This window comes from Nymphaea colorata, chromosome 10, assembly GCF_008831285.2.
Source record: "Nymphaea colorata isolate Beijing-Zhang1983 chromosome 10, ASM883128v2, whole genome shotgun sequence".
In the NCBI taxonomy this organism is placed as follows: Eukaryota; Viridiplantae; Streptophyta; class Magnoliopsida; order Nymphaeales; family Nymphaeaceae; genus Nymphaea; species Nymphaea colorata.
Genome location: NC_045147.1, coordinates 17,580,249 through 17,606,432, shown reverse-complemented (window position 1 = coordinate 17,606,432; position 26,184 = coordinate 17,580,249). Strand labels below are relative to the sequence as shown.

General features: G+C 37.4%; 2 protein-coding genes across 5 annotated transcripts in view; both read left to right on the top strand.

Annotated features, from left to right (window-relative positions):
• LOC116262963 (isoamylase 3, chloroplastic) overlaps nt 1-10,473 on the top strand; it is a 32,191-nt gene extending 21,718 nt beyond the window's left edge. For 2 of the 4 annotated variants that reach the window (XM_031642513.2, XM_031642514.2), the window contains 9 exons: nt 226-288; nt 3,762-3,851; nt 3,937-4,009; nt 5,486-5,565; nt 6,868-6,972; nt 7,054-7,152; nt 8,363-8,424; nt 8,772-8,883; nt 10,181-10,473. In XM_031642513.2, coding sequence (XP_031498373.1) covers nt 226-288; nt 3,762-3,851; nt 3,937-4,009; nt 5,486-5,565; nt 6,868-6,972; nt 7,054-7,152; nt 8,363-8,424; nt 8,772-8,883; nt 10,181-10,294 — 798 coding nt within the window. In that variant the 3' untranslated portion in view covers nt 10,295-10,473. Of the gene's footprint in view, nt 1-225; nt 289-3,761; nt 3,852-3,936; nt 4,010-4,317; nt 4,457-5,485; nt 5,566-6,867; nt 6,973-7,053; nt 7,153-8,362; nt 8,425-8,771; nt 8,884-10,180 lie in introns of those variants that run through there. The other 2 variants (XM_031642516.2, XR_004174546.2) reach the window with 2 other exon arrangements.
• Nucleotides 10,474-24,954: 14,481 nt separating this feature from the next.
• LOC116261933 (arabinogalactan protein 1-like) lies at nt 24,955-25,443 on the top strand. Its single transcript, XM_031640885.2, has one exon. It carries the CDS (start codon nt 24,955-24,957, stop codon nt 25,441-25,443), a length of 489 nt encoding a protein of 162 aa, XP_031496745.1.
• Nucleotides 25,444-26,184: the final 741 nt, after the last annotated feature.

Sequence of the window (26,184 nt, the reverse complement as noted above, 5' to 3'; positions counted from 1 at the left end):
CATTCTCCTTAAGCACGTCTTACTGTGATTTCTTGTCCTGTTTAGCATGTTCTTAACTTTGTTGTAATTTGTCAAAATCCCTTGTAGATGCTCAACTGCATCTAAATATGTCTTGTAAGGAATTAGTAAAGCAATTGAATGCACAAAACTAAAATAGTTCACCCTTAGACTTATTTATGTACTTTGAGCTATTTTTCAATTTTTTTCTTGGTGTCAACATTTCAGGGTGACTCTGGCATGAAGGGAAAATTCGCAACCCGTATATCAGGCTCTTCGGATCTGTATCAGGTATTCACGCACACACAGTGTCTTGGCATTCAGGTACATGTGCATGTACTATGACATGAACAAAAAGCTGACAAGTTAGGTTGCCTGCCTTTGCCTTGAAAAAAATACCATTGTAAAAATTCTGAACCACATTTAATTTTGGTAATTGTACAGTTTGGAGTCTGAAGTGTAATTAGATTTTATAGTTCATAATCAAGTTGATTTGGACAAGAGATGATGCTCGCGTGTGCAAATTAAAATTTACTTTGGTTTATTTTTGTAGTTCATAATCGATCTACATTTGGATAAAAATACATTGTTTGCATATTCAAATCAATATTCACATATTTTGAATTCAATTTGGTTATATTTCATCGAATACAACTTATCAAAATATTAGTCACAGCAAATTGAGATCTATAGTTCACTTTGTATCAGTATCTTATATCTTAAGAATAGTTCTATACCAGGTATAATTGGTTGAGGAGTGGGTTTTGTTAATGAATTTGCTATACTTTATCTAAATTTTATTAATATTCATAGTATGTACTTTAATCCAAGTTTTTGTTACCAATATTTTGAATTCATATAGTAGTAATGATTCTAAATGTTATGCCTGAGATTGGGCTCTATGAAGCTGGAAAGAAAATATTTTAAGGTTTTTTTTTCCCTATTCTGATGCTCTTAATCTCTTACACGACGAAGACTGAACTCTAAACAACTATCAAGTTCAAAAGGCTAATTGGGCGTAAGGCCCTCAACTTTTAAGGATTCAGAGATTGGTGAAAGTCACAAATTGAGATAATACAACCATATTTTACATGCCTATAATTTTGCATGTCCAAAAATATAATAAACTTTTATCTTCTCAATTTAGAATATTAGGTTGCATGTATGGTGTTGCAACTCTGAAAGGATTCGATTGCTTTTGATTGTGTCTATTTTTCAGAAAATGAATTGTCCAAAAGCAAGATTTACTACATCAGGCTTATTAACTGAAAGTTGTATGGTTTCTCAGGCATAGGTTCTACTAAACAAGACCCTCTCACCAATCCAAATTATGATCCGATCTGAACTTGTTCATTCAGGATATTGTTATATTTGATCCTCATCTTATACCTAATCTCAAACCAAAAAGGAAGTTATCATGTTGATCTGATTTTCTTTTTTAATTTCAATAAGGGTGTATAGTATATTACATTATATTTATATGCGTGGGAGGCAATTAAGACTAAAATGTTTCAATGTTTTTCATCATTTTTGTTGGAATTGGAAGTAGGCCAACATGCATCTGGTTTTATTTGCAGCAGCCCTTAGAATCTGTAAATTTTGATTGTGATTTTTTATTTTATTTTGATAACTCACTAAAGAGGCTTGCATTATGGAAGATATCTTTCATTATGCTTTAAAGCATTCAACCGATAGGTTTCTTTTCTTTTTTTTTTCCTCCTATGCCGAATGCTGTCTTTCTCTTCTTCAATAAAAAAAGTTCATTTGCTGAATTTATAGACTTCGGAAAACATGAATATGAAAAATGGCTAATTAAATGGGACTATTCTCGAATTTCCTTGGGCTTTCTGATAATAAATGCTTTCTAAAGCTCCTAATCCCTGCCTTCTCATTTTTCTGATTTAATAGAAAAGGGTCAGCCTCCTTTTCTACCAAAATCACAAAAAAAAAATAAAAAAGAGGCACATCCATTAGCATGCGTTGAAGTAGTGTCAGTGCGTCAAAGTGACAGATATGGATGTTTCATGCTTTTGGAAGTGTCTTTGTAACATAGCTCCTAAAGACTTTTTAATAACACAATGCACCTTAGTTTTTTATATTCTTAAAAACACACTTTACTAAAAAGGCCCACAAATTTGTTTCTGTCAAGTCCCTTGTTAAATAAGTGAGATTTACCGTTTTGGCCTCTAACAAAGAAAAATAAACTTATCTTTGTGAATATGACTAAAATTTCTCAAGTAATCTAGAAAAGGCATTCAATTCTGACTAGGGAATATATAAACAAGTAATTGAGCTAATAATATTAGTAGGTATCATAAAAAGGGCAATGTAAATTAATAACATGAAAATTTTCTGCATTGAGAGTGTTTTAATTATTTTACTAATCCAGAAATTAATGATAACCTATGATCTAATATTAACAATGCAAAACTTAGGTTTTTCTAACGTTATTGGAAAGTTGGAAACAAAGGCGTTTTTTTATTTTTGTCAAAAATTTTGGGCGTATTTTGGATTTCCCTTAAGCTTACCATCTTTTACCTGAAGTCATCTAACAAAGGTCTATATACTTAAAAAGGCTTGTTGGGCTAACATAGCTATGATGGGAAGGTCTTGGTTTTTGTGGACCAACTTCACATGAAATTTTTAGGTCTACGTGAAAATTTACTTCAGCTTACCATCTCTTATGTGAGATCATCTAACAAAAGTTTATATACTTAAAAGTGTTGGGCTAATATAGTTCCACTGGGAAGGCCCTGATGTTTGCAATTTTGCATACCTACATCATGTTGACATGGCCAAAAGGGAGCCAGACCCTTGTCATTACTTTAAAGTTCAAACATACGTGTGCATGAGATAAATCAGCCAATGCACCCTATGCCATATTTTCTGCAATTTGGATAGTTCATTTTTTTAAATATCCTGTTTTTAACTTTTTAGTATTTTTTTATTTGGTAAATACTCTTGTCCTTTCTTCTCTTGAAATCTTTCAGCTGTGATATAAATTTAGTAAGATTCAACAGTGAGCAGGAAAATAAATGCTGTACAGGAAAGGAAAAATATCAGAAAGTACACATATAGACATGCACTATTACACATACTGAGACTGAAAAGTGATCAAGGGAAAATCTAAAAAATGAAACCACACAGGCAGTATTGGAAAAAAATGTGAATGAAAGAAAATTCTGATAAAGTCCAGTCATAGTGATACTAGAGTCCTGTGTGGAAGGGCTCTCACTCAAGGGTCAGAAGTATGCGAGGGATAACATATATATATATATATATATATATATATATATATATATATATATATATATATATATATATATATATATATATATATATATATATATATATATATATATATATATATATATATATATATATATATATATATAGAGAGAGAGAGAGAGAGAGAGAGAGAGACGAGATTAAAAGGGAATAAAAACAGCAAAGAAATTATATTGCTAGTGACTGTAGACAAGTCGGTCGATCAGCAACTTGGCCAACTAAATCCTGATTTTGATAACTAATTTCCACTACCAGCTTGAGTGGCTAATTTGCAACTTGTTTGAAGGTCTTGCAATAGAAATGCTCTAGTTACTGAGTTGAGCTGATTTGCATGGTCTGTTATGAGTTGGTCAGCATGGTCAATAAGAAGATGTGTTGCACTTGCACCTATGAAGATATGAATATTTTCTTAGTTTTTTTTTTTTTTATTGTTGTTTCCATGGTCATCTTATGTAATATCTCTGCTTTCTTTGTAGATTAATAAGCGTAAACCTTATCACAGTATCAACTTTGTGATTGCACATGATGGGTTCACACTTTATGACCTTGTTTCCTACAATTCAAAGGTACGAGCAAAAGGTTGGAACTTGAAATTAAGACTTTATTACATCTTTCCAATGGTTTTTTGATCTCATGCTAATGCTTTTGTAGCATAACGAGGCAAATGGAGAAGGTGGACTTGATGGAACCAATGACAATTTTAGTTGGAATTGTGGCTGTGAAGGTAGTGTTTTGAATGATTGTCCTTTATGTATCTTTTTCTCAATGTCAACCAATGCTGTCCTTGTTGGCATATTTTTGCACTTGCCTTTTTGTTCATTCTTGCTGTATCTTTTTGCACTTTCTCGAAGGCAGAGCAATATGAAAAATATCCGTTTTGGTTTGTTGTTATTATGGACTAATGACTAGATGAAGTTGTTAGCAATATAAAAGCTTCTTCTAGAACTTAATGCCAAAGTTTGAAGACGTAAACTCACTTGAGCATCTAAGATGACCGTGCTACTATTTGTCTGACATGTTTCTTTTTATTAGGACCATTTGGAATTAGATTGTTCACTCCCTACATGAGGATGGATTCATATCCTCCAGCATATTGAGAGCAGGAGGAAGGTGACTGAAGTAGTTGCTATTCAATTCACGTGGCCTAGGAGGCTGATTTAAAGATATCCCTGTAAGTAGTTGCTTTTCAACTCATGTGGCCTAGGAGGGTGATTTAAAGATCTCATGGTAGGTTCAGGATAGTAAATCTGGCATTTGCTAGTCTATCCTATTTTAGTGTAATGTATGGTTAACAAAGGTTGGTTGGGAGTAGGAAAGAAGCAAAGTTTATGAAGTGAGAGTGGCATTTGTTGGGCTATATAAGGTGTGAAGGACATAATTTTGGGATCTGGATATTAGGATAGCCCTAGCCACTCATAAACTTGTACCATCCCACCAAGTTGGAGGACTTTGTTTGGAATCAAGAAATACATTAATTGTAGTAGCATATCTTTGTGAATGGTTCTATTACAGAAAATTAAATGAGAGCAAACAAATGTGTAATTTACCTGCCTATTATTTAGTAGTTGCCATTAGATTGGTGTTACTCATTCCCCTTCTTAATCACCTTTTGGGACTATGTGTCCAATGCAAGTTATGCAAGATTTGCATGCAAGTGGCTCTTGACGTACTTGTGTGAGCTTGTTCTCAATGAATCCATAATGGCTGGATATGTATTTCTGAAAGTTGGATTTTGGTGGGATTAGCTTATGGTTAGCAAGACTGGCGATGCAAAAAATTTGCGTAGGATGATGACGGCAATTCTTTTGAATTTAAAAGCATTTAAATATGGCAAAATGATGAGTTGGAAAATTGTTAGGTACTATTGTGAGTATAATTCAGTTTTAATTTTGTAAAACAAGGCAAGGATAAAAGCTGTTGTCAAGTTAGGGTACTAGAATTTGAGGCTTCCAGTTTAAGCACGAATTTGACTTGAACATGGATCGACAAGATTGTGATGCATATTACTTTTTTCTGAAGAGTATTAAGCACTTTCTTTCATGGAAGCTTTCCTGCTTCCTCAGCATTTTGAAAAGATTGAGTTTCTTCTCATCTGTGTTATCAATAATTTTTTTGAAGAGGTGTTGACGTTCGGTTTTCATACATAATTCTACTTATATTGATATCTCTGTCATGCTACGGTGGCCATATCAATCTGCAGGTGAAACTAAGGATCCTTCTATTAATTCATTGCGTTCACGGCAAATGAAGAATTTCCATTTGGCTTTAATGGTATCCCAGGTAATAAAAGAGTGCCCCCTTGCTTTACACACACGCACACACAAACACACATACACATATACACACACACGTACATACATGCATAAATAATTGTGTGTCTATATATATATAGAGAGAGAGAGAGAGGGAGGGAGAGAGAGAGAGAGAGAGAGAGAGAAATTGGTAGGTATGTGACCTTTAGGTGCATGATTCATAAGGAATCATCTTGATTGTTGATATTTCTAAGATGGAAGGTTGAGAAAAAATTGAGAAAAGTTAACTATTGGTGGATAACTAAAATATTCTAACTCCTTTTTTTTCCTTAATTTTCTCTCGGTCTTTCATCTTAAAAAGATGAATGGCCAAGATAATTCCTTATAGCCACAGGTCATGCACCTAAGCATCATGTACCTACCAGTTTCTCTTTCTCTCTCCCTCTCCCTCTATATATATATATATATATGTAGAGAGAAAAAGAGAGAGAAATCAAATCTGTCAGATGACTAAAAATAAACATCTGCCACTAGAAAAACCATTGCTGCAAGAGCATTACTGTTGGTTTGTGGTGCAGCAATGGTTCATGGTGCTTTTAGCAATAGTTTGTAGTACTTTTAGCGACAGATTTTTAATTTTTAGTCATCCAACCAACATCCATTATGACATATTTGATTCCTATATATATATATATTTAGTCCTTGTTTAGGTTACTATATAGAAATAAGAGCATAAATACGTAAATAAATATATTTATGTACCTACATTTGGATACAAGACCAGATTACAGATTACAAGAAAAGAAATGGTGTGCATACTTTTCTTTCAACTATTATATGTCCGGAAAAAGTGAAAGAGTAGCACCTCAATGTCTGCCTTTTCTTTAATTAATTTGATAGAAAAGGGAGAGCCTCCTTTTCTGTCAAGTAAGAAAAGAAAAAAGAGGCACAACCATTAAGCACCAATGGGGTGTTGGTGTCTGAATGTGTCGGGCATGGACACTTCATGCTAATAAAAGTGTCCATGTAACATACTCCAGTGTTTCATGCTCATCTAATTGGATTGATTCTTGTAATAACATAGTTCTTTAATAGAAGCAGTCTTCAAACTTTCGTCTTCTGGAGGCTTCTGGAAACTGCCTCAATTAAAGGTAGTTGTAAGATTTCGGTTTGCTTATCCCAGATTGTTTTCGTAAGCATGCCAAGATGCCCAACCGAATTTTTTTTTTGCTGTTCCATATAAAAAGTATATGGGAATATGGTTGTCTGGCTTATGTATTTATGTGTCTGGCATGTATTTTACATTTCGTTTTCATTGATTTTCTGATAGGGCACACCAATGATACTAATGGGAGATGAATATGGTCATACTCGCTATGGAAATAACAACAGCTATGGGCATGATACTCTTATGAACCATTTCCAATGGGATAAGGTGACGTAAATGTTGTACTTCCATTGCCTGATCATTATATCGTTCCGAGTTTTGACAGACTTGTTTGGATTATGAGAGCAGCTAGAGTCAAGAAAGGAGAGTCATTTTCGGTTCTTCTCAGAAGTGATAAAATTTCGTCAAGATCATCACCTTTTGGGACGTGAGAATTTTCTTACCAAGGTGTGGTCCTTGAATGCTGTTCATGATATTCTTTTATTCATCTTTGACACATGTGAAGGACCTTTTATACTTTTAGATATTTTCCATTCTTTATTCTACTTTTAACTCATTTCTTTCATTTTATCTAATAAATTCCTTTTACTAAATATATGCACTTCTTATTATTTCTGCTTTTTTTTCACGTGAATGTGTGATTGCCTATTTTTTCTGAATTGATCAAACAATTAGTAAGTGCAAAAACTTGCCAAGATATCATGGAAACAGATGTTTGTGTACATGAGTTTGACTATGAAAAGAGGAAGAATCCAAACGACAATGAAATTTAATTTCACTGTCATAGGTTCTTCCATAGTAGCAGGTTAGTTCTGAGTGAAGTGAGAAATGCATAGATTAACCAGCTCTACCAAGGAATAATAAGAAGGCACACAGTGTAGCTTATCAGGAATCAATATGTTATGACGTTCAAATCATTGACAATCTTCAGATAAGTCTTAATATATGAGAAAATATGCATATAAATAGCAAGGCAGATTCATAACTGGCTTGATTAGTAAAGGTTGTGGCCCTTTACTAATCATCACCAAGAAGCAGCTCCAAAGACTTCACAGCAGTATAATATCATGAAGATCAGAAATCTAGCATCAATTATTCGTATTACAATTAGTAACAAAACCATAGTAAAAGAAAAAGAAAGAAGATAACAAATAAAAATATCAAGAAAACAAAAGCCAGATGCATTAGAATCCAAATCATCTTTTATTTTTCATACCAAGCAATATAGCACAAACAATGTTGATTAAACAAATATCAGTTGCATTTCGATCTCTGAAGCTACGACGGAGGTCGAAGCAATACTTTCTTTCCCTGGACCTGCAGCTGATGGTTGGTCCTTTCTGGACTGGCTTTGTTACGTCATATTCCAGACAATTTTTCATGAACTATAATCTTAATTATGGCCAAGTTCTTGTTTGAAAGCCTAAAATCTACTAAGGAAAGAAGAAAAGAGACTGCTTTTACTCCATTTATTTCCTCGTGCGTGGATTCAAAGTGTGTTATTTGCATTCTGACTGCCTTCCATAGTTTTACCAAGTCCCACATGAACGACCAAGGTTCTAGATAATTTTTTATAGCATAACTTGTAGTTGCTTATGTTGGCCTTTTCTTTAAGAAAAGGGAACAAAAAGAAAGAACTGATTCCATTTGTGTGCAGAATGATATTACTTGGCATGAAGATAACTGGGACAACCATGACAGCAAGTTTCTTGCTTTCACGTATGTGCAATGCTTTACTCAGACTTAATTTTTTTGTTTTCTTTGATCTACCTGTTTTCGCTTAAACTAGCTTGTAATTGTTCTCTTGTAGACTTGTAGTAGAGAGTAGGCGATGACTGTATGCTTGTTAAGCCTACTCTCAGTTTTTCTCTCAAAAATGGATGAGTATTATTCCTTGTCACCTTTTACCGTGATCTGCACTGTGAAGCTTCTTCCTTGCTAGAAGCTTCTTCCTTGCTAAGTTATAGTCTGATGCTGCAAATTTGCAGTTGAAATTTCATGTTTTTAAATTCTGTCCTGTTATCTCATTTCTGCCTGTCTTGCTGATATATTTGGAAATTTCCTAGGCTACATCATCCACGTACTGGAGGCGACATATACGTGGCATTTAATGCACACCATTATTTTGTGACTGCTGCCATCCCTTCGCCGCCTCATAAGAGGAAATGGTTCCGCGTGGTATGCTTCTATTGTCTGATAATGCTTTTTTACTTTTTTGCATTGCCTGAACAATTTCAGAAGAAATAATGCAAATGGAAGTGATATATCTTAGACTGAGTTATGTTGATTTGCTGATGATTGTTTGCTGAACAATTTGCTGGTTTTGCCAATTATAATGGCTCTATGTGGACCATAGCTATTTGGAGCCTGTTTACATGAAATACGGATGGTTGTCCTGCTCCCTATGTTGGCCTACCTGACATGGAGACTGAGCCTAGATCTGGTTGCAAGAATCATGGCCCAGGTCTGGCCAAGCCCGATATATTGTCCACTCATCGAGGAGATTGGCAACTAAAAAGTAAAAATGAAGAAATAATAAGTTGATTTGTCGTTTTGTTGTGCTGGTTCAGCTGATGAGTTCTGGCAAATTCACCTGGAATCTCTTTTAGAATTTGTGGTTTATTGGCTTAGTATTTGCTAGTGTTTCTCTAGGATAAACTTCCTTTTGACGTTTGACCTCTTCCGGAATTTGGCTTACCTACGTGATTTGGTCAATATGTTTGCTGATTGATTGTTTCTATAAACAAATTGCTGGTTTTGCCAATATTAATGGCTCCATGCGGACCATGGCTATTTGGAGCCTGTTTACATGAAATGCGGATGGTTGTCCTGCTCCCTATGTTGGCCTACCTGACAGGTAGACTGAGCCTAGATCTGGTTGCAAGAATCATGGCCCAGGTCTGGCCAAGCCCAATCTGTTGTCCACTCGTCGAGGAGATTAGCAACTAAAAAGTAAAAATGAAGAAATAATAAGTTGATTTGTCGTTCTGTTGTGCTGATTCAGCGAAGCTCTTTTAGAATTTGTGGTTTATTGGCTAGTATTGGTTAGTGTTTCTCCTCCATTGCGTAGCAAACAGTCCTATATCAAGGAGTTTCAGTAGGATAAACTTCCTTTTGACGTTTGACCTCTTCCGGAATTTGGCTTCGTGATTTGGTTAATATTTTTTAAAGTTCCATTTTTTTCCTCCAACATCTGGAATGAGGGAAGATAGATAAACTGGCATCTTCTTTTGTGTGGTTCTCACTCCTAACCTATGTAAGCCTTCATTGGTCATTGTCATTGACCAAGGGTTAACTATGTAGGCTTTCGGCTGGGTTTTGAGATTTTTACGTCCCAACTTCGACAGGCAATTCAAGGAAATGTCAAAATCTTCCTGTGTGCAATTCAATGGACGCTTTGTATGGGATTGAATAAATGGGGTATTGGGTTTTCTTTTTCTTTTTGGTAATTTTTTGTCTCTCTCATGCACTGCAGGTTGATACCAACCTTCCAGCTCCTGATGACTTTGTTCGCGACGGTGTTCCTGGCGTCAAAGCAACTTACAATGTCGCACCATACTCCTCCATCCTTCTTATTGCAAAGTCTTAAAAAGCACTATTGCTTGCACGTGATATGGGCTTACGATGTCCCCACTTCTTCGGTATACATTCTATTGCGGGCTGCCATACTAGTACGTATCAAAGGCAACATTTTATACATGAAAAGCAAAGGATATGCCTATGTATTCTGTTAGATCAATTGGTTCATAAAGGACATGGTTTCAGAATGATCGGGCCTAGCTGAATTACGCTTTTTTTCTGGTCTAGCCAACCCAATTAAGTGATTTTAAGAATCGCTAAATTTTGTTATAAACCATTAAGGGGCTGTTTGGATGGCACCCCAAAACAAAGTTTTGGTGGTGTTTGGATAACATGCAAACCCAGTTTTCACAGAAGTGAGTTTTGATATGGTGATGAAAAACCTGGACACCCTCAGATTTTTCATCCAAACGTCAGTTTTGGTAAGATAAGATGACATAGTGTAAGGATGCCCAATTTGTTAAGACTGTAGATAATGAAATTTATTTTTGAGAATGCTCTTAATGTTATAGTTATAACATAACTGTATAAACTTGGGTTTTTATCTTATTTTTTATTTTTTATTTTTTTTTACAAGTATCTTCACAAACTTTTTGTCATCCGAACACAACCAGGTTTTGAAAAGTGAAAACCTGGTTTTTTGCCTTGTCATCCAAACAAGCAAACCAGGTTAATCATAATTTAATATATTTTTTCTATTAAATCAATCATATGATCATGTTCACGGCCTGTTAGCAAGCTCAAAAGCATATTGGACCATTTGTATCCAAGTGTTTGGATCCGATTGGGCAGAAATGTCTTGCGGTGCATCTGTAGGTTGGTAAGGAACTGTTTTACACTCCTGGTTAAATCCATAAAAAAGTCACAAATTGCTTGGATTTGATGAAAAACACTTCTCCATAGCAAATGGCTTCATCTTGTTCGAGTAATAACGTGCTTCTAACATTCGCTACAAGGAAGCTTTTCCAAGATATTTAGACGTACTAAATGGTCTTTCTTTGTTTGTTTCCTGCTTATTTGGTTAGAAGCATAATAAAAATAAAATCGATAACTAATAACAATCAGCTAAGGACAAACCACTCCACAATAGAGACAGTTTGGCAGCACCTTTTCAAAGTACTTTTACATCTTTCATTGTCAAACGAAACTAAACAAACACACAGGGAGGGCAGGTTCATCTAACCTCTTCTATTTTTTTCCAGTTTTTATAAAATGAACTCAACCTGATCTGCTGAATTGGGGCGGTTTGTTGTCCATGAGTACAAAAAGACGCAAAGATTCCTGAACTTCCAAACTCTTGTGCTTGCCTCATGGGTGGCCAAGGTAGATGAGACAGCTCGTCTCATCTGCCTCAGATTGGTCGCCTGAGTCACTCAGAAATCAGTGCCACCTTGGTGTGTGGTACACAGCACAGAAACAGATCTCTAGTTATAAGGTGAGCTGTCCTACTCCTCCCTGTCAATTTGGCGCCATGTCTTGGACCTCCGTTGTTCACGTGGCTGTGGGGGCACAAAGACAATGACTGGCGCAAGCAGGCAACAGATGTCCGACTCGGCCATTGTGGGAGCATGGCAGGTGCAACGGTCAGCCTTTTAAAACCTTGTTTCATGTATAGATTCTTCATTTTTCCATCCCTCTTCCCTGTTTTCACTTCTGGTAAAACTGGGGTTGAGACATGAACCTTCGGCTTCTAGGTAAGGTCAAATCAACTATGTCAAAAGCGCTGTTCATAATTTAAAAGGTACCTCAAGAGAATGCTCCAATGTCAAACTGCCACAGTTAAGGAGGGATGGAGCCAAAAATTTAAACTAGGGTCGGCATAAATGAGAAGTCAGGATATCGCATTAAAACGTACCCGGAGAGAGAGAGAGAGAGTCCCAGACGCACAGCGGGAACTGCCCTAAGTGTAGGTGGCTGCCTATATGTTCAAACCTCCTCCAAAGTTTTTACACTGTTGGAAAGCCGACATTAGGAAAGGTTAATCCATTATATATATAATGCGTTTACCCCATAAACCATTGCTAAAATTAGGCACAATGAACCGTTGTTCTACTAAAGATTGTCGCTAATGTTAATTTTCTTATTCTGACAGTGTTTTATTGAATTTTTAACTTTTTTAGAGATCTGACGACATCCAACATGTGGTAGATTTGAACTATGTATATAACACAAATACTAGAAATGATCAAGAAATAGAGATAATATCCTGACAAACCAGCAGCTCCAACAATCTTTTTATCTTTGTTTCTCTATTTGTCCCTTCAATACACTGCAATTTAAAAGAAGCATGGTAGATGAGAAGAAAAACGGAGAGGTTTCGGAAGCTATAGGATGTAATTTTCCTATAACAAGGATGCTAGACATTTAGTCCACCAAATGTCGTACTACGAGAATTGTGTTTACTTTTCTTTTTATTGAATGCTCAACAGTAAGCATTCATTAAACGAAATAGAGACTCAAAGGTCAAGATTGTTTAAATCGCTAGAATTCACAATCTAATCTCCATATATAAACAAATATAATTATATACATTACGAGCTGACAAACCTTTTTGTAACGAAGGGGAGAGGAGCGCCATATGTTGATATGACAACATACGTCGTAAAGAGGTACATAAGGTTTGGATGACTTTAAGCTATATATATATATATATATATATAAAAACTATAAAAACTTCTCTTGAGAGATCTATACTGTACACCTAAGTTGTGGTGTTTGTGGTGCGCCCCTCTCTCTTATATATATATATATAATCATGTTTTTATTAACAAAGATATATGTACGAAATCAACATGAAAATAAATGTTTACAAAGAAGTAAACTTACAGAATATATAATAATTTCTTCAAAAATAAATTGCTGTAGCCATCTTGTACTTTGAAAGGGAGGACAGGACAGAAGAGACCCAGTTGCATTAAAGAATTCACCGTCCCATATTTAGTTTATCTTGTTGATACTCCCAATACATGAATGGCAGCTGTGTGTTTTTTTTGTTTTCTTTTTTTGTCAGCCAAGTTCGTGGTCAGAACGTGGAGGGAGACATCTAAAATAAAAGGTCCGCCATCCAGGCGTCCGATGGTAATGCTCAAAAAGAAAACCAGTGAAAAAGTCATCTACTCCCAAGTTGATTCCTTACCCCAACTGCTGCATATGTTAAATCGATACGTTGGCCTGCCAAAGGGAGACCGTGGGTCACCTTGGCAGGTGCAAATAGATAGATGCACAACGCATGAATTTGTACGAGTTATAAATTTTAGCATTTCACAATCAACTGGAAGATTGGAGTTTTATGAGCTGATGCTGATATTGCTTGAGAGGATACAGGATTGAAAAACCCCCACTGTTTTTTGCTGGTTTTTGGAAATCCAACTTTACCAATCAACTGAGAAATCTCAAATTTATGAGCATAAAGAAGGTCTGGAATCAGATGCATGGTTTGAGTTTTAGGGCTCCCGATTTTCATAAGTAGAAAACAATTTAAAAGCTTATAATCTCCCAAATGTAACCATGGTGCCAGATTTAAAAAACCAAGCAAAATTTAGTCAAACTGGCCGAGCAGCACTACATGATTATAAATGGCGGAATGCAACATATGGTGTCGATTGCGTCAATTATTACTTAATACTTTGAATGATGGAGATGCCTCCGACCAATAAAATCGTTCTTCTTTTAGGTTGTTTTCATACTCTCTGAAATTGCTTCACATGTAAAATTAAAACCACAAGAAAAAAAAGAAATAGTGTTGTTAGATTGGCGGATCTCAACCATACAGCTCTTTCATTCACTACCGTTAAAGAGTGCTTCTTTAGAAGGTCGGGTGTCCACATATTTTATAAGACTTTATGTGCCATGGTGAGCAGTTGCTGGGACGTGGGTTCAGTATTTTTCTGGTAACTGTCTCTTGGCTGCTTCTTCGACCTCCATATTGTTATGCAGCCTTGCATTTGTATGTAGTGAACTCTGAATATAATTTGCTCCTTTCCTTCTCGTGGATGTAGGCCAAACTGGCTGAACCACGTAAAATCGAGTTGTTGATCTGGTTTTCTTCTGTCTGCTACATAAACTACTTTGAAAAAATATCAACTACAAAAAAAGGGGTGTGTGTGTGTGTGTGTGTAACGGAAGCCAATTCTATGAGCTACAGAAGGTAATATTTTGCTGCCGCTTCTTGTCATTCCATGGGGTATCGTTAGCAGCAGAATGAACATGAAGTGCTTCAGATGCACAACCTTGTGAGTCAAAACTACCAACATAAATGATGGCACAGAGAGGAATACTAAATTTGGACATATGCTCTTAACTGTGGAGGTTGAACTTTTAGAAGAGAAGTAAGGAACTTGATGAACATAATTAAAGTTAATGGCTGCCTAGGCATGTAATATTATGACATTATAGTTCCTTTCCTTCTAAAAAAGAGGTTACCATCCCTGTGGAGTAAGAATTGATTGCATAGGTTTTGATATTACAATAGAATATCGGGTACCAGGAAGGAATTTATTCGCATATGCCTTCTGGTTAAGAAATGCACCTCCAAAGGTCTTATGGACTTTATGTCAAAACTGATGAAGATATCTGAGATCTTTCACTCTGAACTATTTGTTAGGTGATCTGAACTGTTGAACCAAGGACTAATTCCAATCAGAATAATGCGGTATACATTTAGAAACATTTGGGTCGTTTCAGCGTTATTTGCCAATAAAGAGATGGAACATATGTGCTAACTAAGAAACAACTCATTGAAAGCAATAATGCCTCAAAGCTGGCACATCATGCCCCCTAAACTTATATTCCACCCAAAGTTCATTCCAAAAAGCATGACAATGCAAGTGGTTATCTAGTAAAACTTCAGTGAGATATCCATAAAAAAAATACTTCTAATGTCCAATTTGGCATTTGCCATGTTGGCCATAACATAAATCACAGAGAGTTGGTGTCCTAATCATTTGGTCACAACATTTCGAGAAACTGGGCAACAAAATTTTAATTAAAAGCAACACTTCTTTCAACCTTTTAAGCAAGCACCACCCTTTAATTATGCATAGAAATCCATTTATTGTCAATAACCTTCCTGCCCATTTGGTAATGAAGGCTAACTCGTTCATGGTGCTCTGGCAGCAACTCGAGTCCTTCAGTTCTGAATAGGCGACTTTAGCAAAAGAGGATAGCGCACGAGACTAAGAGCACATAAAATAAAATATTGGTTTGGCTTCACTGTACTGAGTCTACTGACCATAGATTTAGTTTTTGCAGATCGATAAGGTAGATGAGTATCTGCTAGCCTCATTGCAACTGTCATGAACAAGCTGGTCGTACATCTGAAGGAGAGAAGATATACCTTAGGGTTGATGAGGATAGGTAAGATCCGGTTGAATTAGGTCTACAATGATTTTGGCCTGTTGGGTTTTGAAAGTTCATGTTTTACTGGCGTGACCCCTCTGTTTTGTAAGCAAATCATTTTCCTAATTATGACACACATTCCATAATATTGTTTAGTAAGATTCAAATGATTGGGTCTTGTGATAGAAGTTTTATTGTGCCTTTCACGCACAGTATGAGCAAAGTGAAGGATTGAAGAAGATGAAGAAGAAGCAAGAGGAGCAAATAAGTTTCATTAATTGTCAAACGACTGCCATGCCTTTTCGGCACTGCATGAGCAAAGTGAAGGACAAAAGATCAAAGATATGGTGATAAAGGAAGATGTAAAAGGGACAATTATGTTGTCTCCTTAATCTTTTAGGTGACTTGTTACAATTGATAACATTAACACTGAATTATGGGTACAAATTAATATGAGATTGCCGAATACAAATTATGTCATTTATTCTCATCACCAGTTCTATATCCTCTTATCTCTTTTGTCCACTCACAACCTAGGCGAGTCATTGAAGAAGCTTGGTTTAGAAACTGTCAGGTACCACTGGCATTAGGAACTATGCATATGCTGATGAGAAGGAAACAAAATTACAGTGCCCTAAGTGCTTGTTAGCACCTACACTAGAAAAGCAGCACATTGCTACGCTTTCATAGGCTGCAATAGAGCAGGACTGTCATGGAGGATAGTACACAACTGTGACTATGCTTGTTGCCATCAGTCAATCTTCATTTGCCTCAACAGATTAGCAATTCACTATTTTGCACTACCATTTTATGAGTTTTGCCTTAAAGTGGCAGATATGATCCCACTATGTTCCCTTCCATAACCCTCCTCTATCGCTTGCATTATTGTAGGCTTGCCCGTCTTCTTTACATAGTGAAAAAGCTGAGCATGTATCAGCTCACTGTCTTAAGAACGGTGTCTGGAATTTTCTGTCACATCTTTCTTCTTATTTACTCCATGGTAAGCCAGGGCTACTGCAATTAACCCCGCGGCAGTAAAACATGCATTTACTTCTGACCTTCAATGAAAACCTACGCCCAGGTGGTTTATGCAAAGTTGGTTAACGCGCGCCATCATACCGCAGAACTCTGCCCTGATCTTTCTCACCACAGCCCGTCGTAACAGACCAAATCTAGGCTTGATATAGAAAAGCCAAACTGTAGTTAAATAGAGGGCCCCTTTTTGATAGACAGGCTGGTGTTGGGTAGACCGCTTAGTAAATTACAAGAACAGAGACTTAACCTGGGTCTTGAGCTCTTGATCTTCTTGAACTCGAAGGCCTTTAACTCAAACTCCTTAGCAGGCATATCGAGTTGGACTGATCACTATCCACCTGGACTTGGTGCAAGAAAAATCTGATGGGGAAACAGGAAGAAAATGGAGGTCGTTGCCATGGTTATGATCCCACAAAAATATTCAAATCTGCATTTTCCGTCAAGCAAAGGGATTCTGCATTAATTTGTTCAGAGACTATGGATCGGGTCCAAGGAAACCTCCTGTCACCATGTTTTTGGCAGTGCTCAGGATGATTTATAGTCACTTCCCACGTGGGACTGTGCTTCACCAAGTTTTAATGCACCCATCCTTAAGATCTCCAGAGCCAGTCTGCCAGCGCGGCCAATAAATAATTTAACATAGAGAAATATGCAGCCAACACAAGCAGAGATCAGGTGGTATAGAGTTTATCCAAACGGAATAGCTACAGAGTCAGAAAACTCAGAATTAACTCCAAAATTTGGTAGATTGTTACAGAGAGAAGCATCCAAGGCATGAGGACGGTGGCGCGTGGTGCCACCTGCTTTAATGAATTTCATCTATTAATGGACGACTTGACTCTTGTGTACTCAGCAAATTGGGGGTTGGTAAACTTGTGCAGGAAAAATGACCTTCTGCTCAACAAAGAGGAAGTACCTGTAGGCTGTCCAGTGATGTCCCTATTCAAGTATCGCCCCCTTCTATGCTGCCATGTGAATCCCTCCGTGCCGATGCCTGCTTCTGTCAAGTTGGTCTAAAGCAGAACCCTGCCAGATTATGTACAAGGTCATGAGGACAGTTTTTCTGAATCTCTCTCCCTTTCTCTCTCTCTCTCTACTATATATATACTTAATGTGCCGCACCCTGTTCTTCAGCTTTAAGCAAAGGGTATCTAGCATATTTACTTGACGTTTTCAGCATCATTCACTCCCCCAGCTAACTAGGCGTGCAGAGCATGTTTGGCTGGCGGGTCACATCTAAGCCTACATTGTTCTAGTGAGGGTGTAAACTATCCCATAGATAAAAATGGTTTAATTTTCCAATTACTCAATTTGAAGTTGTTGCGGCTAAAGCATAGTAGATTCAGCAGAATTGGATTGCATCTTACCGTTCCTATCTTGATCTGCGGCTCAGATTAGAATATGGGAAGCTATGCATCGGATATTTTGGGAACTTCATTTAGTATTTGAGTAAACCCAAATGCATAATCAATGATACGTTAATCTGATTGAATTTCACTTTTGTGGTTGGTGCCCAACCTCATACACATCCTTGGTTAGAAGAAAAAAGAAACTGGACCTATACATAATTCTTTATTCGCGTAGCAAGTCTTGGTCACAGATAGTTTCAGACTGCAATCTTCTTGAGTCTGACAACATTATTGGGTAGATTTCTTTACGAAGTAGTACATATGCAAGGAAATGAAAAAATGAAATGCATATTGGTTTTGTTTCAGAAACTGCTAATTGTAATTCAAATTTTTTTTTAGCATGTTTACTATGCTATAGCCGCCGTTCATATCGTCTTTACTACCATCACAATCACCATCAGCATCATCACCGTGACTGCACCACCGCTGTTACTTCCCCCATCATTCGGCACCCCCACCACCATCATTGACAAGGTGGCCGACGCTGTCAGCTTTGGGGGCTGACGGCGCAACCGTTGCCACCACCACCGTCGCTTCGCATCCGCCTACAATCCATTCAATGTTTTAGTATAACCTCTTCTAAAGTTGCTACAAATTGAAGGCAAACGCTTCTTAAAGGCACCTCTTCCGAAAGGCTAAATGAAATTATCTTCTTCGTATAGCAAGCAGAATTAGCACACAACACAGCAAGATCCGCGCCAGAAAGGTAGCCAGCAAACAGCGGCAGACAAGAGGAGCAGTTGCAGCAGATCATGCCGCTTCACCGCAACAGGAGAAGAAACAGTACTCTCCGACAGTAGCAACGTCGTCTACAGACCACAGCTGCAAATCGGACAAAAGATCTTCTATATCGTTTAAACTTAAATTAGATCCTCTTTTGGTTTTGCTCATTTCGGATTACATTTTCATGAAAACAAACTCCATGGCCGAATACATGCTTGCTGTTCTGTTTTGCACAATGGCTTCTTGATGGTGGGCATCAGCCACACCACACATTCCAAGCAACCGCCAAATTAAGGGGAAAGATATTGTCAAACCATAAAAAATTTTATGGAAAAGTTGACGACAGTTCGTAGTTCGTGGAGAGAGGAAAAAAGCAGAATTACCTTTTTCTTTTTCACTGATGTTCCTTTGGGAAGAGGTTCGGGGGAAAGAAGGCACCACCCAATAGGCGATGAAGGAAAAGCAGATAGGGTAGGGTGGATAAAGTGGGAGCTGCGTACCAATCAAGAAGCACCAGCAAGTCTCTTTACGAGAGTGGTAGCTAGGATTTGAACCGCAAATGTTTTAATGGCGATCGGTAATCATCGTTAACTCGTACGCTACTAAAGTGTTGAATTAAGTTCGGAATTGGACGGCCACATGCAGCTTCAACGCTGCTATCATTCCTTCCGGAAGGTAAACTTGTTTAGTCAAAGTTAATGTGGCTTTTACGTGATATATATATATTGGAAAAAAGCTTGAAAAAAAACGTGATAAGTTAGATGGTCATTTAAAACTAAAAAGAAAACGCATTTTTTAAAAAAACGTTAAGAACAAAAAATAAGTTAAAAATGTGTTTTTTTTCACTTTTTTCAGTTTTTTTAATGCCAAACAGTTTTTTTTTACTTTCTATTTTTTATTTGTTGTAAATGTGCTTATCTTTTGATGTTTGTGTTATTAATTTCTCACTTATTTTACTTTTCTTTTATTTTTAGTTTTAAAAAATTTACTGTTTAAAACTCTGAGACGCTGAATCCTCGAAACATCCCTTCATTTAGATAACCCAACACTAATGAAAAACAGGTAGGTAGAAGTACCAGACTTTGATGAGAATCGTCTATGCAGTTGATTGTAAAGGGACAAAAAAAATGGTGGAGACTAAATTACAAAAACAAAAAGTGAGTTGTTTTTTCAAGAATCTAAAATACCCTCAAGTGATGAAAGATAAAATAAAATGATGGAAACAAATAAGGGGGTGTTTGAGTGACACTTCAAAACCAGGTTTCTGAAGTGTTTGGGTGCCAACCAAACTGGGGTTTTATAAAAAGGGAGTGAAAAACCTTGTTCATTTTAAGTTATTCAAAAACCAGGTTTTGCCAAACAAAAAAACAAAGCTTTTAGAACTTATTAAAAATTTTGGTTTTCATAAAACCTAGTTGTTACAAAACTAGTTTCGAGAAATGTGTCATCCAAATGCACCCTAAGTTTTTTAAAACAAAAGTTATCATTTCTTTTAAAAAAGTATTTGGAACTCTTGAAAACAATTTGACTTTTATATTTACAGCTTAATCTCTCTAACTGATCTCATTTAAATAGTGATTATATATATATATATATATATATATATATATATATATATATATATATATATATATATATATACTATGCTCACAGTTATTTGCGATGCAGACCATTAATGTTGGGGAAAAACGAGTGGGATATTGTGATGGGTACATAGAATTCCCGAACATAACTGGTACATGACGATTATATATTTAGCTGTAAAAAGATTTTATTGTAACAGAAGATGGACCATCAATAAGCCCTAAAAGTGCAACAGCAAGTAAAAGTCGACGAAATAAAAATGTCAGGTTCGGACTTTGTTAAAAAGAGGCTTCAAATATTAGAAACAATAAAGAAATTAATTTCCAAGAAGACTTGGTCCACATACCAATCTTAAAAATCGGACCGCATTTGCACGCCGCGGTTTCTTATGTCATTGTGACATTTACTTCTTGCAACCTAAATTCTTCATTCTTTTTTCATGTCATCGCAAAATAAATGCCAGGGGACGTGGGATGGCCAGGACCTCGGTTTGCGGGAAAATGACCACACCAGATCTGACCTAATAGGGTTCCAACACAATTGAGACTAGGGATTTGGCTTTTTAAAAGCAAACCAGATCAAGATCCAATTTAACCGTAAATGGGTCAGGCTTTTTGTCAATTAAATTTTTGATTTGGATCGTTGAAAGCAGGTAACAATACAATGGATCCGATGCAGATCTGATATCTACTTGAACCAGCTTAAAAACAAAAAAGAATGGGATATAGAAAATAAGTTAACATCCAATTGAGAAATTGGATCACATTGGGATTTAATAAGTGAAGTCTGATAGGAATAAGACTTGGTTTTACATAAACATGCAGTTATGCCTGGATTAATTGGATTCACATTCAAATTCAACTTTAAATAAACATTCCATTTCCAATATCCATATATTTAGAAAGTCAGCTTTAACATATGATAACGTAGTTCACATTCAATTGTATATCTAAAAGTAGGATAAAGTCTTGAGATTGGGCCATATTCAGATTCTGAATTTAAATCAGTTTCAGGTATGCATGGACTTTTCTTCGTTCCAATTCGAAGGCACATTCAAATATGAACATCTAATGAATTAGATATGGTGAAGGGCACATCCGATTTGAAATTTTTCGACATCCATAAATGAAAGGATAAAAATTAAATCTCAGATCAGATTTCTAATCAAATCTTAATTTCTTTATCACGACTGCCTATTGACATGAGCCCTCTCGGAAGCTGCAGAGTTAAGACATTCACAGCAGTTTCCACTGCATCCAACCACTGATCTTTTATGACGTAGAGTTGTTGTGGTTTCCCAGGAAACTTCCTTGCATAAGACAAACAGCAAATTACTTGTTTGATTCCTGTGAGGAAGAGAGGAGGGAATCTGAGGGGCCTCGAGAACAGCGGTGGAAAAGCGAAGCACATGAGAGCTAGGAAAAAAGGAACATAAATGACAACTTCGGAAGGTGTATTAAATAGAGGGATGCACATTTTTTGTCATAAAATAAACAATCAGACGTCATACTTGGCAAATATCATGACTAAATGCTTTCTCATTCAATTGGGTGGTGAGGAAAGATTGCCCCAGGTTGGCAGCATTGATGACGAATATAGACGCCATCCACCATATTCAAGAGAAGAAATTAGAAAACATTTCCCGGGAAAGACTTTTCTTTCAATTGGGGCTGTGAAAAATAATTGCCCAAGTAATTGGTGGTCATGATGATCCATGCAGACGCTGTTCACCACGCCCAAGAGAGGAAAACATTTCCCACTCCCTCAAGCAAAACCTGTCCACCTAAAGGGCTGTTCGCAATTACAGCACAGTTTCCAAGAAACATCCGGACAATAGAAAATCTCTTGATAATTCGTCTTTTTGCTTTTGTAGAAAAAATTTCAACACATACTTAAGGTATAAAAGAAGAATCCATTTTTTGAAATATAAAAAGAAAAGGAAAGAAAATATGAAGGTGCAAAACCAAAGAAATATTATTTAGATAAGAACACGATATTCTGATCAAGTTGTTAAGATAAACTTTTATAACTCAACTGGCAATGAATTGGACGTCCGAGCCAATTGAGTTCTCCCAAGTGAAGTTTTCTTGAAGCTTCCGATTGAGAAGGGTCTTATCTCGATGTGCAATCCCTTGAAGGCAACAAATTAAATCAATGCATCTTGATGACATTTGCCGTAACTCGATTCAAATTTTTAGGGCGCAAACTCTTTGCATTACAAAATAAAACCAAAGTTGAACAACGATGTATCATAACAGAATAAGGGGTTGAGTGAAAGCTTCGGCTCTGGTATGAATAGTAGAACGAAATACTCATCATCGTAAATGAATGACAAGTACACTCGCATTTAGTTAATGTTAGAACCAATGTTGTGAAAATGAAAGCTTGGATCAAATCGTCCACGCTCCCAACTACAACTATTATGTTTATTTTTTATCTCGTAAATTAAAGAAAATACAAAATACCTTAGAAATAACAGAAGGATAAAATGTATGACGAGCCAACGGATCTAATTGCTCTGATACCGATTCGATTCAAATCGTCCACATTCGCAAGAGGAGTTTTTTTTTTTCGAACTAAAAGTTGGCAACAAAATCCATCTGTGGCCACAAACCAGAGATTTAAAGAAGAAACCCAAAAGGAGAAGCTGGCAATAGCGCAGCATCGCTGTTCTCTCTGTTTCGATTTGGCCAAAGGCCAATTTCATCACTTCAAGCCCTCGATGCTTGCTTCCACTTATCATCATTCTAAAACGATGGAGACTGAGAACCACATGAGATGCAGAGAAAAGGGAAAGGCTTCTGTTCAACCGTCCTTTCTGTGAAGCCTGCGATCAGCCTTTCTTTTTCCCTTGCTTGGGCGAAACTCCAAGAAGAAGAAGAAGAAGGAAAAAAAAAGAAGAAAAGCTAGCAGTAAGAAAAGAAAAAAAGGGGAAAGGAGGAACAGGAAGCTTCCGTCCAGTAAAAACGATAACTAGCCGTTAGCCTTTTGCGGAAATCCTAGTGGAGAGACCCAACCCAAGGTCAAGAGCCCTTGATGGTGATGGCTCCCTCATAAAACGGAATAATTAAACCAACAGTGGTTAACTCGGGCGTAACCCTGGTTAAATCCATGGTCCACTTGCCACCGCCACGTTACTGTCGAGCTGTCCCCAACGCTCCCTAACGTTTAAAAAATTTCAAAAACTTGTGTTTTTTTAGAAGAAAAATGGGTCAAATGATTAGGAACATCGATGCTCCCACTCCCGTTGGAAATTAAATTAACGAAAACGGTCAAATTATAGACCCCCAAAAAATAAAAGTCCATGAAGGTGGGTAGTGCATGTTTCAATGCTAGCACCCCATAAATTTCAAACCAAACCTACGTTTTTGTCTTCTTTTTATATTTCAAAATGGAAGCTGCTCCCATGGATGGCGCTAACTTTTTATATATATATATATAGAGAGAGAGAGAGAGAGAGAGAGAGAGAGAGAGATTGCTAGTGTCTCAAATGATTAAAAAATTATCACAAAAAATAATCACACAATTGATACCAACTACGGTTTATATGAGTGACGGAGTCACATGAAGGTGAGAGTGGACCGGTGCTCACACCAGCACTTGTTTTAAATACATATAAATGCTTTCAAAAATTGAAGTTATAAAATTTTTGACTTCGTAAAGGTTTATGGTGTGTCAATTTATAATTATATGGCATAACAGTATTAAGTTTATATATGCATATATATATATATATATATATATATATATTGGATGGTCGAAATCCAATTTTTTAGAATTCAGATCCAGAAACTGATAATAATGTAAATGGGTCTTCTGCATTTGGAAATTGGGTACACCAACTCGAGGAGTTCGGATCACGTAAATACATAAGAAAGCGAATTCGGTGCAACCACGGAGGCAAAACCTTGAAATGTTTATCCAACGAGTTCACGCCCCCTTTTGGAGAATCTTTTGTAGCTCAGTCCTTTTTTTGGAGTTCTTTAATTTTTTAAACTTGATTCGATCAACGGATAGGAGGACCCGGTTTACGAAGCAGAGGGAGTAGTGAGTGAACGTTAGAAAGTTGGGGTTTCTTAAAATGCCCTTCTGACGATGGATGGAACAAACATCGTGTTACGAAAAGCAGAGCGGTTGATCAGAGACCAAAACTCTTTCCTTCTTTCTGAAACTTTGTGTTGCCCTAACGCGTGATACAAGAAAACTCTCTCTTTCTTTATTTTTTTTTTATTTTTGAATATTTTCATTTTTTTAAATATTTTCTTTTTTTATAAAAAAAATTTTGTAATTAAAAAAAAGCATAAAAAAATTAAAAAATAATTGAGGTGGGGACCGCCTTCGGTAAGACATGGAGGGGCATCCAGCGGTTGCTTAGTTGTCCTTTTATTATTGATGGATGATCAGTGGAGTCTCTCAAAACCGACTTTGCTCACATTTATAATTCCCCCTCCTTCCTTCTTCCCCCTTACTCGGCCTCCACTTCTCTTCTCTCGTTGGAGTTCTATTTCTCTCTCTCTCTCTCTTCCCTCTCTCTGTGTGGAGGTCTGTCTGAAAGAAGCGAAAGAGGGGAGGAGGAGAAGAAATGGCTTCCTCTATGATGTCTGTGTTCTTGATGCTGACTCTGCTTGCTGCGACAGCCATTGCCCAGGGTCCAACGGCAGCTCCCAAGGTTGCGCCAACCGCCTCTCCACCATCCTCCTCGTCCCCGCCTTCTACCCCACCGACGAAGGCTCCCACCGTCTCCCCACCTTCTGCTTCCCCGCCTTCCACCCCCCCACCCACCAAAACTCCTGCATCCTCCCCTGCACCTTCATCCTCATCCCCATCTCCTTCCAGCGCGGCCCCTGCCTCCTCCCCCTCCGTGAGCTCTCCTCCATCCCCACCATCATCTCCCACTCCCGCCAGCACACCAAGCTCCAGCCCACCGGCCGCCAGCTCCACCCCCGGCTCGGCTGCTCCTTCATCCCCACCATCGTCTCCAGCTTCCTCCGCCGGACAGCTGCTTTCCGTCCACAGGGTCGCCGCCGCCGGATCTGCATTGCTCGGTGCCGCTGCCGTCTTCCTCTTCTGAGCTCGTCGCCTCTAGCTCCACTCATGCATATATGTGAACCATCTCCTGCTGGAGATGGTTGGGCTGTGCCTTGGGAGTCGGGAGTTTTGTATCTGATGCTATTTTTTCCTTTCCATTTTCTCACTTCTTCTGTTCTTTGTTAGCCTTTTCTTTTGGGATTGTTCTTCTTCTCCTCCTTGTTCATGGTTTATTTCTGTACTGGACTTTCATGTCGATTACTATTCAGGGATTCTTTTCTTTCATTTACCGAACTCTCTCTCACACGCGTTATTATTAATGGTTGAACTGTCTGTGAGACTCACACACCACCTCCTCTGTAATTGATAGTGAATGTCATGTCGACCATTATTCCTTGTGGCAGATGAATAAATTCTCCGCTTCTCCGTAATGGCGGAAACCCCACGAGAATCTTGAATGACAGAGGGCAAAAATCGAAACTTTATGCGTTTTGTGGTTGTGGTGAAAACGAATCTTTGCAGCGGGACTGGTGCGTTTGGTGGAGTGGTGACGATGGTAGGGTTTGAACTTGGACAAAGAAGAAGGGAAAACAAAAACACCAAACAAGAAACCAAAAGGAAAAACATAAAAAAGGATCTAGAAAGATCTGTAATTTTTATGTTAAGATACAATTTCTTTCCCCGATTTATCTGTGGGGGACAGGGTGGTTTCGGGGCCTTGTCTCCTAGCGTGGTGGTGGACAGCTGGAGTCATGTGATATGAAGTATGAGTGTGTATTCCTCA